The 14,497-nt window shown below is 44.7% G+C and overlaps 1 protein-coding gene across 1 annotated transcript; it reads left to right on the forward strand.

Annotated features, from left to right (window-relative positions):
* Nucleotides 1-342: 342 nt before the first annotated feature.
* Nucleotides 343-7,195, forward strand: EIF2B2 (eukaryotic translation initiation factor 2B subunit beta). The gene is made up of 8 exons (XM_042990137.1): nucleotides 343-577; nucleotides 696-816; nucleotides 944-1,092; nucleotides 1,951-2,114; nucleotides 2,777-2,872; nucleotides 3,850-3,987; nucleotides 5,223-5,289; nucleotides 6,530-7,195. The coding sequence occupies exons 1-8, from the start codon at nucleotides 415-417 to the stop codon at nucleotides 6,685-6,687; spliced, it is 1,056 nt and encodes a 351-aa protein (XP_042846071.1). The 5' UTR covers nucleotides 343-414; the 3' UTR covers nucleotides 6,688-7,195.
* Nucleotides 7,196-14,497: the final 7,302 nt, after the last annotated feature.

Raw genomic sequence — 14,497 nt, forward strand, 5'->3', positions numbered from 1 at the left:
GGAGCTTAGGGATCAGGAGGGAGGGCGGGTGGCAACTTTCACAGCACAGCCTCGGGTCGTTGAGGGGAGTGGGAGCGCCGAGACCAGCTGTTTCCATAGCAACAGAACTAGCCACCCTCGCGGGGCCTCCCAGCTCACCTCTGTCCAACTTCGTAGGAGCTGCGAACCGCCACTTCCGTTCCTCCAGTCTCGGAGGCTCGCGGACGCTCCGCCGTAAATGAGCAACTCGAGTTCCTAGTCTCTGATTGGCTCAGGCAGATGGAAGGGGTGGGCTGTGGCACGGAGGGGCGTGGCCTGCGGTCCGTGAAGCCGGAGTTTTCCTCGCGGAGCGGAAGCCCACTTCACCCGCCCCGGAAGTGCAACGATCGAGGTTGTACAGGTGCGGATTTCGCCGGCGAGGCGGCTCTTTTCGAGATGCCGGGAGCCGCAGCCAATGGCTCGGAGTTGTACGAGAGCATCGAGAGTTTCGTGGAGGCCCTGAAGCGGGGCGGCGGGCGGCGCAGCTCCGAGGACATGGCTCGGGAGACCCTGGGGCTGCTGCGCCGGATCATTACGGACCACCGCTGGAGCAATGCAGGTGAGGCAGGTCTATTCTGTCGCGTCCCTCGTCACTATCCGTTCCCGATCCCCAGGCGGAAAGTCGCCCAGGCCTCATCGTGCTCCTGCCCTCTCACGCTCTGTTCCTCGGACTGCAGGGGAGTTGATGGAACTGATTCGCCGAGAGGGCCAGAGGATGACAGCCGCGCAGCCCTCAGAGACCACGGTGGGCAACATGGTGCGGAGAGTGCTCAGGATCATCCGGGAGGAGTATGGCAGGTCAGCACGTGGGCCTTTTTGCACGAGCTCCGCCCTTTGCTTGGAGCCTTTAGTGGTGAGCAGGCCCTGTTGCTTCGAAGAGTACACCTCAGCCCACCTCCCTCTTTGCCTCTTGTTGCCTCCGTAGACTCCATGGACGCAGCGATGAGAGCGATCAGCAGGAGTCCTTGCACAAACTCTTGACATCCGAAGGCCTGAGCGAGGATTTCAGCTTCCATTACGCCCAACTCCAGTCCAACATCATCGAGGCAATTAATGAGCTGCTTGTGGAACTGGGTAAGAGTCCTGATCCCGGGTGTCAGGACAGGTTACAGGCAGATGAAGGAAGAGAAGACCCCGAAAGTTGTTCATCAGCAGAGATGGGAGATCGCCAGTTATGCTGTTCTCAGCTTTGTCCTCTATCCTGACTAAGAGGAAGGTTTGGAGCAGGACTAAGATAACCCTCCCTACATTTCTTTACAGACCAGCCCTTTATAGATTGCTGCAGAAGCTGTTAGGACAGAGCTTTATTTTCGTTTTAAAGATGAACTCCCTAAAACCACAGGTGGTAGACTTCACTAAACTTCTTCTTGAATTTTTATGCACACACGCACCACCTCCATTCCCCTGGTCTTTGTGACCTGGGAGATCTGCAGATATTCATTACAATCAGAATTCCCCAAGAAGGAAGAAGCTGGGTCTCTGTATCTGGAGCTGCTGCTTCCAAATTGCTCCCCTTTTTTCTTCTGTGGCCTCCTCAAGTGGAGGTGTTGTGGCCACCTTTTGGAGGAGGAGTCCCTTTAGGGGGAAAACTGTTTACCCCACGCTCAGCATTTTATGATTTCCCCAATTGGACCTTTTTTTTTTTTTTTGCCTGAATTCAGTGTCTTCAAAATCAATTGTAAGGAGCTGGTGTTGTGGCCGGGCAGGGTTGGGGGTTTAAGTGGATGAGTTGGGGGTTCTACTGGGAAAGAGGGTAGACTGCGAACTTAGGAGGTAGAAGATCCCAGAGGAATGGGGCTTTTAAGAAGAAGTGACCTTCATATTAAGTCCATTTACCCTGTGTTACCAGGGTCCACTAGGTAGGCACCTGTCTCTTTCATGTTGTAGCACGGTGGTTTCATATTTTCCTTGCAAAACTGACTGTTCTTGCAGAAGGGACAACAGAGAACATTGCAGCCCAGGCTCTGGAGCACATCCACTCCAATGAGGTGATCATGACCATTGGCTTCTCCCGAACAGTAGAAGCCTTCCTCAAAGAGGCGGCCCGAAAGAGGAAATTCCATGTCATTGTGGCAGAATGTGCTCCTTTCTGTCAGGTAGGGGGGAGGGGGGGGGGGGCTTCTGGAGTTGCTAAGAAAAATGAAAACTGAGGAGGGAATCAAGAAGTGATAGATGGGCTCCGTGCTATCTTTGAATTGATAAGCAAGACGTTGAGAAGATAAAGTAAAATAAAACATTAAGGGAATTTTCAAGTTGTTCATCCTGTCAACACTCTTCAACATTGGTTTGGGAGGCTTAGGTGAAATTCTGGGTTCAAGAAAAGAAATATATTGGTTCTTTTGGGAATCAAAATAGGGTAAATTACCTTGGGGATGACTGATGCTTGGCCTGACCGCACTCCATCCCTACGTAAATAATAGGTCTTTCAGAAGGAACTATGTAAGGATGCAGGATGTTGTAAAGGAACGAGCCAGGACCTATCCTGTCAGCTCTGCCCAATTATACACGCGAGCAGTATTTCCAGTTTTGTGGCTGCTCTAATGCTCCTGTGGAGAATTCAACATTTATTAGCTTCTCCTGGGCTTCCCTGCAATGTACCACAGAATACCGACCACGGGCAGAAAAAGGAGTTATCTGGAGGCAGTTGTGTGTCGGCTGTGCTCAGTATCACAGAATTCTCCAGATCCAGTTCCATTGGAGATGCCTTCCACTCTCTCTCACTCTCTCTCATAATGTCAGCCTTTCTGTCCTATTGCAGGGTCACGAAATGGCAGTCAATTTGTCCAAAGCAGGTATTGAGACAACTGTCATGACTGATGCCGCCATTTTTGCTGTTATGTCAAGAGTCAACAAGGTGGGTATATTTGGACTTATATTAAATTCATGAAGACTGTACTTCTAAAATACTGATTTTTCCCCCCTCCCTCCTATAATATCTATGAGGAAAGAAAGTTTCTAACACCTTTTGAAAGTACATATTTGGGCCTTTTTAATATATTAACTGAATTTCTTTTTCTTCTATCTGTATCATTGTTCCTCACTTAGAATAGCTTCTTTTTGCTGTCTTTGTTTTAAAGATTTTATTTATTTTAATTTTTTTTAATGTTTTTATTTATTTTTGAGACAGAGACAGAGCATGAGCAGGGGTGGGGCAGAGAGAGAGAGAGGGAGACACAGAATCTTAGGCAGGCTCCAGGCTCTGAGCTGTTAGCACAGAGCCCGACGCAGGGCTTGAACTCTTGGGCTGTGAGATTATGACCTGAGCTGAAGTCGGACGCTCAACCGACTGAGCCACCCAGGCGTCCCAAAAGATTTTATTTTTTAAAGCAATCTCTACACCCAGTGTGGGGCTCGAACTCACAACCCCAAGATCAAGAGTCATGATCTACATGCTCTACAACTGAGCCAGCCGGGCACCTCAGAGTAGTTTCTTTTTGGTGAAAGCATTGAAGAGAATGAAATAGGGCTAAGCTAAGCATGGCACTGCTAGGGATTGGGTAGAGGGTCCCTGCTTTCTGAGCAGAGAGCTTGGCAGTGGTGGATGATGAATAGAAAGGCTTCTGGCTTCTCAGGAGCTGTGACATAGAGATCCTAGAAGACAGGGCTAAGAGCAGGAGGTGGTACAGCTTCTGGTCACAGACTATATTCATTCTTTGGGAAGCCACTTTTGAGCTAGAACTCATGGTCCTTAGTCTAGAATCCCTTTTCCTTTACGGCTGTGTGACCCTCACGATGTCAAGAGGGAGGCCTGGGCATTCAGCCTATTGTGCCCAATGGCCTATTTAAGGTTGTATCTCTAGGATGACTCACATTTTGCTTCCTGTTCCAAAGGTGATCATTGGCACAAAGACCATCCTGGCCAATGGTGCCCTGAGAGCTGTGACAGGAACTCACACTCTAGCACTGGCAGCAAAACACCATTCCACCCCGCTCATCGTTTGTGCTCCCATGTTCAAGCTTTCCCCACAGGTACGTCTGTCTGTCTGTAGCCAACAGAAAGAAGGAAGCCAAAGTGTAGGCTTGATCTCCAGGCCTTCAACCTGCTCACTCTGGGGCTTCTCTTTATCTGTGTTTACTAAATGGATTAGACCCAGTAGAGGCTGGAAAAAGCCACAAAAGTCTTGAACCAGGAAAAAAATTGATAGTTTTTTTTTTAATTCCTTTTTTTTTAATGTTCATTTATTTTGAGAGAGAGAGAGCACGTGTGCGAGCAGGGGAGGGGCAGAGAGAGAGGGAGAGAGAATCCCAGGCTGAAAGTGCAGAGCCAGATGTGGGGCTCAAACTCATGAACTGTGAGATCGTGACCTGAGCTGAAATCAAGAATCGGACACTCAACCGACTGAGTCCCCCAGGCGCCCCCCAAAAATTGATAGTATAATTATCAGCTTTGAAAAGTCAAAATTGTAAGGTCAGGGTAGTACATAGTTGGGGAAGGCCCTTTGTTTCCACTGCCACCATTCCCCATCACCCTGACCATTTCTGAAAATGCCAAACAAGTTGAAACTAGGAACATAGAATCGGTTTTATTTGTCATAGTTGGAGGGACGTTCCTCTGTAGCTTGAATACAAACAGTATTACAAAATGAAGAGTTATTTCATTAGCAATAGAAGCTATTTGTAGGTCTCTTTTTTAAATTGAGGTGAATTTCACATAACATACAATTAGCCAGTTTTAAATGTACAGTTCAGGGGCACTTACTACATTCACAACATTGTGCAACTACCACTCTCTGGTTCCAGACCTTCATCATCCCGGCAAAACACTCTGTACCCGTTACATAATCACTCCCTATTGCCTCCTCTCCCCATCTCCTAGGAATCACTAATCTGTTTTCTGTCTCTGTGGCTTTGCCTGTTTTGGATATTTCATATAAAAGAAATCATACAATGTGTGCCTTTTGTTTTTGACATCTTTCACTTTGCATGATGTTTTCAAGGTTCCTAGCTATAGCACAGCTCTTTGTTTCTTTCTGTGGCTGAATGATACTCTCTTGCATGGATATACCACAGTTTATTTATCCATTCACCCCCTTGGGTAGTTGGGTTGTTCAGCCTTTGGTTTTAGTGAATAATGGTCCTGGAAGCATTTGTGTGCAAGCTTCTTTGTGGACATAAGATTTTTATTTCCCTTGGGTATGTACCTAGAAGTGGAATTTGCTAGGTCTGTCTCACTCTTTTTTTTTTTTTTTCTTTTCCTTATCTAGTTCCCCAATGAAGAAGATTCATTTCACAAGTTTGTGGCCCCTGAAGAAGTTCTGCCTTTCACAGAAGGTACAGAAGGGTGTGTGTGTGTGTGCGTGTGCACGCGCACACATGTGTGTTTGGGTCCTTTTGCTTTTGTTTTGGTAGACAGTCAGGGGTGAATGCTGCCAGGTTGTGTTTTTTTTATCATACTTCTTGTGGAGACTTCTCTTTAGTGTCTTAGAGTGCATGGGGACCTGATCATTTTGTTCTGGGACTAATATATTCAACGGAGTATTGGGGTCATGGTGGGTTGGATCACCCAGCATTGACTGAGTTTGGCTTTGCACATTGCTTGACAGAGGCAACAACCGAATGGGAAAATAGCCTTGTTTTTCAGTTGCTGTAGGGAGTCATTTTGGTGACGTGAATGGCAAAGGAAGTAGGCTCCAAAATGTTCCTACTATAAAACTTGCCTGTAATCTTTGTGCGTTGGGGTCCTTTTCTGTGACTTCTGAATGTAGCAGCTGTGGTCAGTGAGCCTGCCACCTCATCAACATCACATGGCCTTAAACACCATCTGAGAGCAAAGCAAGTGCTTGGGCTACAGTTCTTCTTAGAAGTTGAATAACTTCATTTATTCACACATTCGTTCTTTCAAGAATTATTTTATGTATGTATCCACTATGTATCCAGCACTATGCTAGCAACTAGGGATGTAAAAATGAACAACAAATAGGTCCTGCTCCCACAGAGCTTACGTTCTGTTGCAGAAGATAGACAAGAAAATGTCAGGTCATGAGATGTTTTGGGAAGAGAACAAAGAAGGATGATGTGATTGGAAGGTGGTTGGAGACTATGTTAGTTTGGGGAGGGTCTTAATGAGGGGACATTTCAGCTGAGTCCAGAATGAATAGACCCCACCGTGTGAAGATCAAGGAAAGAGTCTTCCAGGCATTGGTGCAAAGGGCCTGAGTTAGGTCCCTGCTTAGCCAGTTGGAACCAGATGGCCATTATGGCTGGAGAGGAACGAGCACGAGGGAGAGTGGCATGAATTATAATTAGTGTAGTGCAGCGGGGGAGGGGCTAGATCTTGAGGGCTGCTATCCCAAGCTGGAATTCTGTTCTAAGGGCTATGCAAAGGCATTGGAGAGTTTTAAGCAGGGAGTGGTATGGTCTGAAGTCCTCTCTTCTGGTTTGCACTCTGCTGCAGCTTCCCGAGGGGTAGCGAGTATGCCTGCATTATTGAGCCTAGAATCTATATGCTACCTGGTTATTAGAGCAGGATCCTCAGTTTTATCTTTGGCATGTGTGATTGATTGCCTTTCAGGGGACATTCTGGAGAAGGTCAGCGTTCACTGCCCCGTGTTTGACTACGTCCCCCCAGAGCTCATTACCCTCTTTATCTCCAACATTGGTGGGAATGCGCCTTCCTACATCTACCGCTTGATGAGTGAACTCTACCATCCTGATGATCATGTCCTATGACCACCATTCATTCTAAGCAGAAGCTGCTTAGCCAGATATGGAATGGAGAGGGACTTCAGTGCGACTGCTGAAAATCAAGTCCTTGGAATGGGGAGTGAACTGGAGCCAACCTAAAAAACTTAATACCGTTTCCTGCCTTTTTAGGCATCCCATAACAAGGACACACATTCAGGTCTGTCTTCTTGCCCTTCTGATCTTAACAGCAGCAGCGGGCCTTGACCTATTAATTTTGTAGCCTCTTGGGGCGCCTGGCTGGCCGTCGGTAGAGCGTGCGACTCTTGATGCTGGGGTTATGAGCCCTGTTCCCACGCTGGGCACGGTTTACTGTAAAAATTTGTTCTTTGGAACCTCTTAGAGACCTGGGGAGTCTGTTTTAGGAACTTAAACTTTCTGGTTCAGTGGGGCGTTAAACATAACACTGAAGACCTTGATGGGATATAGGTTTTTGCCCAGAAATGGCTACCACACCTTTTCCTGGGCTGTGCCAATAAAAGCTGCTTGAAGATTCCTGAGTTGGTTTATTTATTGTTCTGCTCTGAACTGCCTGAAACAGCAGCAGCAGCAGAGCCCTTTTTGTGCTTTGATAGAGGGCTGTAATTAGAGGGAACCGGCTAAGACAGAAATGCAAATGAAAGTATTTACAGTTTCCTTACTAATTCACTGGCAGTGGTCCCAAACAACTTGTTAGTAATCGAAGAGAGTGGCTCCAAAACCTCTCCGAATCATCGGGTAGCTTAAGAAAATGTACCATCTTGGGCTCTATCCCAGACCTACTACATCTGATCTCCGGGATGGCACCTGGGAATCCGCTTAAAGCTTCCCAGAAAAGGACCCTCTCGTGTACTGTTAATAGGATTGTACGCTGGTACCTTTCGAGAGCAATTCTGAACGTGCATTTCTCAAATTATTTGTACAAGCACATGGAGATATAGAGAAGAATACTTATCACTGTAGCAGCTGTAATGTCACAGCCTAAGTGTCCAGCAATAGCATTTTGTATTCTGTTAATTAAAAACAAGGAAGGTTTTTAAACATGACATACTGTGGAACATTATGTATACACTGCAGTAGAAGTTTCAAAAGAGTGGCTTAAGGGCCGTGTTTGGGTTAAGGACATTTTGGCTGGCTCACCCTGTATTTAATTTGAATTAGTTACCAATAATTAAAAATGTGAAAATAGGGGCTCCTGGGTGGCTCAGTCGGTTAAGCGGCCAACTTAGGCTCAGGGCACGATCTTGCCATTGGTGACTTTGAGCCCCACATCAGGCTCTGTGCTGACAGCTCAGAGCCTGGAACCTGCTTCAGATTTTGTGTTTCCCTCTCTCTCTCTGCCCCTCCCCTGCTCATACTCTGTCTCTGTCTCTCAACAATAAATAAATGTTAAAAAAATTTTTTAAAAATAATAAAAATGTGAAAATAAAGTAGAATAATAAAAATGTGAAGATCACATACTAAAATTCAGATTTCTTGCTTCTCTTGGAAACTCCGCAGCTTTGGCAATTTTGCGCCCATGTTCCCAAATGGCAGCAGTTGGCTACACTTGAGCAGCTTCTGACTCCATTAAATGGAAAACCTCCTTTTCTGCAGTTCCTCCCCGGTCCGTGTAACTCATGTTATCTGCCTGACCCCTAGAGGCATTTGATCCGTGAGCCTTGTGTTAAAAGAATGGGACAGATTCGGAAGGAAGTCCATTTAATGTTGTTAATTAAAGACAAGCTGGGGAAAAGTCAAGCTGCCGAGCAGTATGCATAATATGACCTTTTACTTCATTAAAACAAAACAATATGTACATGCAATAGGATAAAAGTCTGGAAGAATACTACCAAACAGTGGCAAGCTGGAGGATATCTTCTAATTTTTAGTAGGTTCATATATTATTTCCATTTTTTATGTGTTCTACTTTAGTACTTACCTTTTCAGAAAGTCTCCCCAGGTAATCCAGATGATCCGCCATGTTTGGGAACCACTGGCCCAGAGCAGAGGTCCCGGGCAGACTTGAGCATACCGCGGAACCCCCCGAGATGCTGGTCCCAGGCCAGCTTCCTGTCTCCTGCGGCACTGTCTGTGGGGTGGAGGGAGGGAGCACCAGGAGTCTGCAAGCACCCTAAGCACCCTAAGGATCTGAACAGGTGATTTGATAACCACACTTCGGTAAACACTGGCCAGAGGTAGGTTATGAGGGGAAGGCCTCTGCATCAACTTGAGATAGATCTTTGCCTTAGGGCTCTTGTCTTCCCTGAAAGAGGGAGAAAACAAGATTGAAGAGGTTTAGTCTGAAAGACCGGCCTAAAAGCTCTGACTCAGAAGAGGCTGACTCACTCAGGCCTCAGTCTGTCAGTTCTTTTCCTTAAAGCATCTAAGACCCCGCGCTTTCTCAGTGAAGTGGCTTATAGCTACCAATTACGAGCAATTGTCTCCTCTGAAGGCACCAATTCTAACAGCAATCCACTTGGGTACATACAACTGTGTGGTCTGGAGTAAAAGGAGTGAGTCAAGGAACTTAAATCTGTTTCTGGTCTAAAAATGCTTTATGATACTTGTCCTTTGTGCGTCCTAGTCTCTGGGTCTAAAATTAGCACCCACATTCTTCCCAGGCATAAGTGAGATGGATGAAGGTTCCAAGGGTAGTTTTGGTCAACTTTTAAAGTGCCTGGGACAGAAGAACTGCACCAATGCATGCTCTTCGGGCTCTTTAGGACCTCAATTAAGCAAGTCCCACAAAGCTATTTATATGCCTCATTTTTCTATTTCTCTCTCTCCTCTCTTCGACTGGAGGAGGAGTAAATATTGGAAAGGGGAGAACCTTATCTGAACAGGGAGAGACAAGCATGTCAACTTCCTACCTCTCGGCCTTTGTGTCTGTCTGCCTTTGCCAGCAGGACCCGGAAGCTAAGGACAAAAACTTGTAGCTGTAGCTTGAAAAGAATTAATAGAAAGAGGATTCCATGGATGTGAAAGTCCTCCTGAATACGCCAAATAAACCAAGTTAGATAACTTACTCAATACAGTTTGTAAAGACACTTTTCCCACGGTTTATATCTTCCAATTTAGGCGGAGGGCAGGAGAGGCACAATTCTTGGAACTCAAATCAGGAACAGAAATTCCTAATTTAGCCTCAGAAGTCTCTGAAAAACACTCCACCAAGGAAAACTTAAGTGTAAAGTGATACCTCAAAGAAATAAATGCGGGTATGGGTAGGATCGTACGTTTCACAGATGTGCTTCACAACCATTTCTCAAGGCAATCTGTTGGCTCAGTCTCTGGGTTAACGAAGGCCACCAGTCCTGTGGCTCCATCATCGGGCTACGTGATTCTATAACATATGTGGAACTCAGGACATCAGAACTGTTTTTGCTATATGGTACCAGATGGTGACGTAATTATTGTAAAGGCCCCATACTATCCACCTGTCCTCGCAAAAACTCCCTCTGCAGACATGCACCTAGTTGACACAAAGGAGCTATTCTGAAATGTGGTTTGGAAGTGTTTTCTATCTGGCCTACTTTGCTTTGAATTATTCTTTCATTCACCAAACAGCTGTTCCAGGTTATTGTGCAATGGCTAAGCAATTATTATTAATAAAGAGCTTATAGTCTAAGCTTTCAGTCTTCTGCACAACACTCACACAATGGAGGGCAGCCTTTGAGCCTAACCACACTGGCAACAGTGATTGCTTGATGTTTATATTAAATACCAAGCTGAAGAAGAGACTTTCAGTAGTGTTTTTTCAGGCATGTTACATTTAGAATTAAGACCTGCCTAGAGAAGAAGGAAGCTGCTTAAAAACTTGACAAGATTCCTAAAATTCGTAACTTCTATGCAAAACTCTGCAGTTTACTATAAAAGAGAGGTGATAAAATACCTTGAATAATAATGATACACTAATATAGCAGTAGCTAACTCCAACTCCAAACCATCTTTTTTTTTTTTTTTTTTGGCCAGGGTAGGGGTGGGTGGCAACCACCACTGCATATGCCTTACTTTTGTGGTAAATAAGAACAAGTTGTTAGGCAAGTTGTGAGGGTAAGGTCAGGCCAAATTAGCTTCTTCAGATTGCTACCTGGGGCACGCTAGCTTACGGGCTCCAGTAAGCTCCATAGATTCAGGTACGTAAGACGCTTGGATCCTCCAGACTTTGATCAGGTTGCCTGAACTTTATGTTTCAAAGCACAGGGTGCTGACAAATGGGCACGGGATGACAATGACCCAAGGGTCTGAAAGATCCTAAGCCATAGGATAGCCTCTTTTTTTCTTTATATGCCTGCAACTTCTGATACATTTAGAAGGGACACATACATGGAGTTACTGAGTGATGAATAAATGGAGAAAGAGAAGCAAGGGTTTGTTTGGTGAGATTATCTAGATTTTTGGTTTCCCAGACGTCCTTCTTTTCTGAGTCCACCTTGTTGCTATCTCAGTGCTGATAAGCAACTTCAGTTGAGAAAGTGTGAAAAGGCAGGACAGGTAACAGCAAACGCAGCAGTCAGTTCTCCTTGGTAGCCTGCTTTCGTAAAGGTTCTGATGGAACCTGGTGGCACTTCAGATGGAAAACAGGTAGAACGAGTCCGACTCTTTGTGCCAGAAACTGCTCTTCCCTTCATTTGGACTTGCTACCACTGGCTCCCACTTAAAGCTTCATCCAAGCACAGTTGTCCTCGCTCTCTAGGAGCTGACCACTGCATCTGTTCTCGCTTGGCATGGCTCCTCAGGCCCCTACACATCTCTAGAACTTGGTCTTGGGCCCCCTCCTGCTCTGCCCCTGTGTTGGCTGCCTTGTTTTTTTCCACTGTTAGGTTCAGATCCCATCTGTTCATTTGTGTCTGACCTTTTCTTTGCCTCACTCTGATGTGTGATTGCTTGAACCTCTCCATTCTCAGCTGCTCATGGGGTTCCAGATCACCAGCTAGGTTCTGGACCTTTCCCTAGCCCTCTCCCCTGTCTCTTCCCTCCCTTCTAGCCTACACTCTAAGCTTTGCTTTTAAGCTTTTCTGAGTCTAGCCCCTATTATCATCTATAGATTTTATTTCTGACAGAACTGTCATCTCCTCGTATCCCAGTAAAAACGACATAGCTATAACTCAGTGACCTCTAAACTAGAGGAAGTTACCACATTCCATCATCAGTTTCCTTGTCCTGACTAAAGCTAAGCTTCTTAAAGACATGCACCCTTATTTCAAATATAATTGTGATGAACGTTCCCCAAAAAGGCACTCTCTAGAATGGCTTCATCGCATATCGTATCTTTTTTTTTTACTCTGAAGTTAGTGAAGTTGGTGAAGTCTCCACTAACCAGAATCTAATAAAGTTGGACCACTAAGTTTACAAACTGGTAAGTCCCTAATAAATTAAAAATATATGGCAAGCACAAGGTAACAATGGGAAGGAGTGTGCAACGTGAAGCCACCCAGATCTGGGTCTGAATTCTGGCTCTTTTAGCAAATGGGGTAACATCTCTGAGGCTTAGCAGTCTCACTGTTAAAGAGACATCGGCGGGGCGCCTGGGTGGCTCAGTCAGTTAAGCGTCTGACTCTTGGTTTGGGCTCAGGTTATGATCTCACAGTTCGGTTCGTGAGTTCATGCCCCACTCTGCTGACTGGACACAGCCTGCTTGGGGTTCTCTTTCTCCCTCTCTCTCTGTCCCTCCCCTACTGACGCTCTCGCTGGCTCGCTCTCTCAAATAAATAAATAAAACTTAAAAAAATAAAGAGACATTAGCTTGCTAACAGAACTGCTGTAAGGCTAGTAATAATGTACACAAAACATTGGGTATATATAGTAGGCCCTTAGTGACTGGAGCCAGAAAACTTGTTTACCATTAGTCTGCCACTTAGTACCTGTGTGATCTTAGACAAATCACTTAATATATTTCAGCCTTTGTAAACTGGGGAGCCTAACACTATCTTATCTGGTGGGTTGCCAAGAAAATTCAAATAAGACATGCAAAAATCATGTTGTAAACCTTAAAGCACCACAAAGGTGTTAATGACTACTATCATGTGTTAGAAAATTAAGTCTGTTTTTACTCTATGGCAAGTAAAGTTAAAAACAAACAGAACAAAACAAAATCCAAACAGGCAACAAAAGTAATGTTAGATATTTTTGGCTAATAGGTTGGTTTTATGTTGATGTATGCAACTGGGTTTATAAATTATGAAAAAGGATAATTATCTCTTCCATTGCTTGAGTCAGGCTAGCCAGGAAGATTATTACATTATTTATGGAGAACTTTTTCTAATCTCTGCTATTCTCAAAAAAACGGTGGTCTGAGATTGTAGCAAAACATTTTGAAACTGCACCTCATCCTAATATAAGAAGTATTATAACACTTTTTTTAATCCCACAAATTGGTCTAACCTGAAAAATATTTTAAACTCCCAGGACAGCTGGCCTCCATATAGCTCTGGAGAGTGGAGGCAGAGGTCCAGAGGCCACAACACCCCACTGGGCCTGGAGGCAGAGACCCTGACAGCCTTGCAAATCCCCTGAAAACACCCTCCTTTTGAAGGTCATGTCTCCCAGTCTATGAAACCACTTATATGTATTAAGAAGAATAAAGGCCATTTTTAGACAGTGGTGCCTATTCTTCAGAGTTCCAATTACGTAATTCTACAAGGATCCCCTTGAAAACCAGTGAAGGCTTTTCCTGAACCTTCTCTGAGACACACACTAATGAATGCAATACTTCATTGCTCCTGTAAGATTCACTGCAGGGCTGCTGGCAAACAAAGTTTTCTTCCATGAGTACAAATGTGTTTCCTGTATTAAAAAATGAGAAAAATCATTCCATTGATGATACAAAGGCCAGTTTCAGCAGGCTGCAAAATACAAAAGTGGAAATTCTCACTGCAACGTCTTTCTCATTGTATGGGATCCCAGTTGCAATAAACATTACCAGCTGGGGTTTTTTGCTTTTCTTTTTGTCTTTCTATAAACCTTTAGTCTATTGAGTCTTATTAACCAGAAATCAAACATTCTAAAAAGGTAGAGGAAATACAGATTAAGGATGGCATAACAAGCATTTGCCACAAAGATCAGTCCTGGTCCCAAATGAAATTATGAGGCCATTAGATAGGCATACTGTAATAAAACTAAGATATAATTTGAAAGGGATCAAAAGAACTGTTGTCTCCTGGAAAACTGTAGAGAACAGGTCTGGTTAGGTTGAAAGAATAAATTCTGCATTTTGATATGAAACTTGCTCTCACATAAAGAGACACTTTTAAAGTACCAAAAAAATCATAGTTTTACAAGTCCTAGTACTTTCACCATTTTCCCAGTTGGAGTATGAACAATATCAGATGCTGAATGAGATCTTGCAGGGGAAAGAAGACAACCAACCAGGACAGGAGTTTAATTGTCTCTATTCTATCCTTGTCCTTGTTTCTCTCCCTCTCTCTTTTTTTTTAATGTTTTATTTATTTTTGCAAGACAGAGACAGAGTGTGAGCAGGGGAGGGGCAGAGAGAGAGGGAGACACAGAATCCGAAGCAGGCTCCAGGCTCTGAGCTGTCAGCACAGAGCCCGATGCGGGGCTCGAATTCACGAACTGAGAGATCATGACCTGAGCCGAAGTTGGACGCTTAACTGGCTGAGCCACCCAGGTGCCCCTGTCCTTGTTTCTCTTTTATCAATAGTTTTTTAATCCCTAAAATAATCTAACTATAGGCCTGATGGAAGACTACAGGGGACATTTTTTATTGAGTGTAGAGAACTCTTTAAGTCTGAGATTTAGAATGTAAATTACAGCAGCAGCAGTGAGAGATCAAGAAGACGGGGGAAGGAGGAGACCAATGGAGCGGGGCTATGGGCTG

This window comes from Panthera tigris, chromosome B3, assembly GCF_018350195.1.
Source record: "Panthera tigris isolate Pti1 chromosome B3, P.tigris_Pti1_mat1.1, whole genome shotgun sequence".
In the NCBI taxonomy this organism is placed as follows: Eukaryota; Metazoa; Chordata; class Mammalia; order Carnivora; family Felidae; genus Panthera; species Panthera tigris.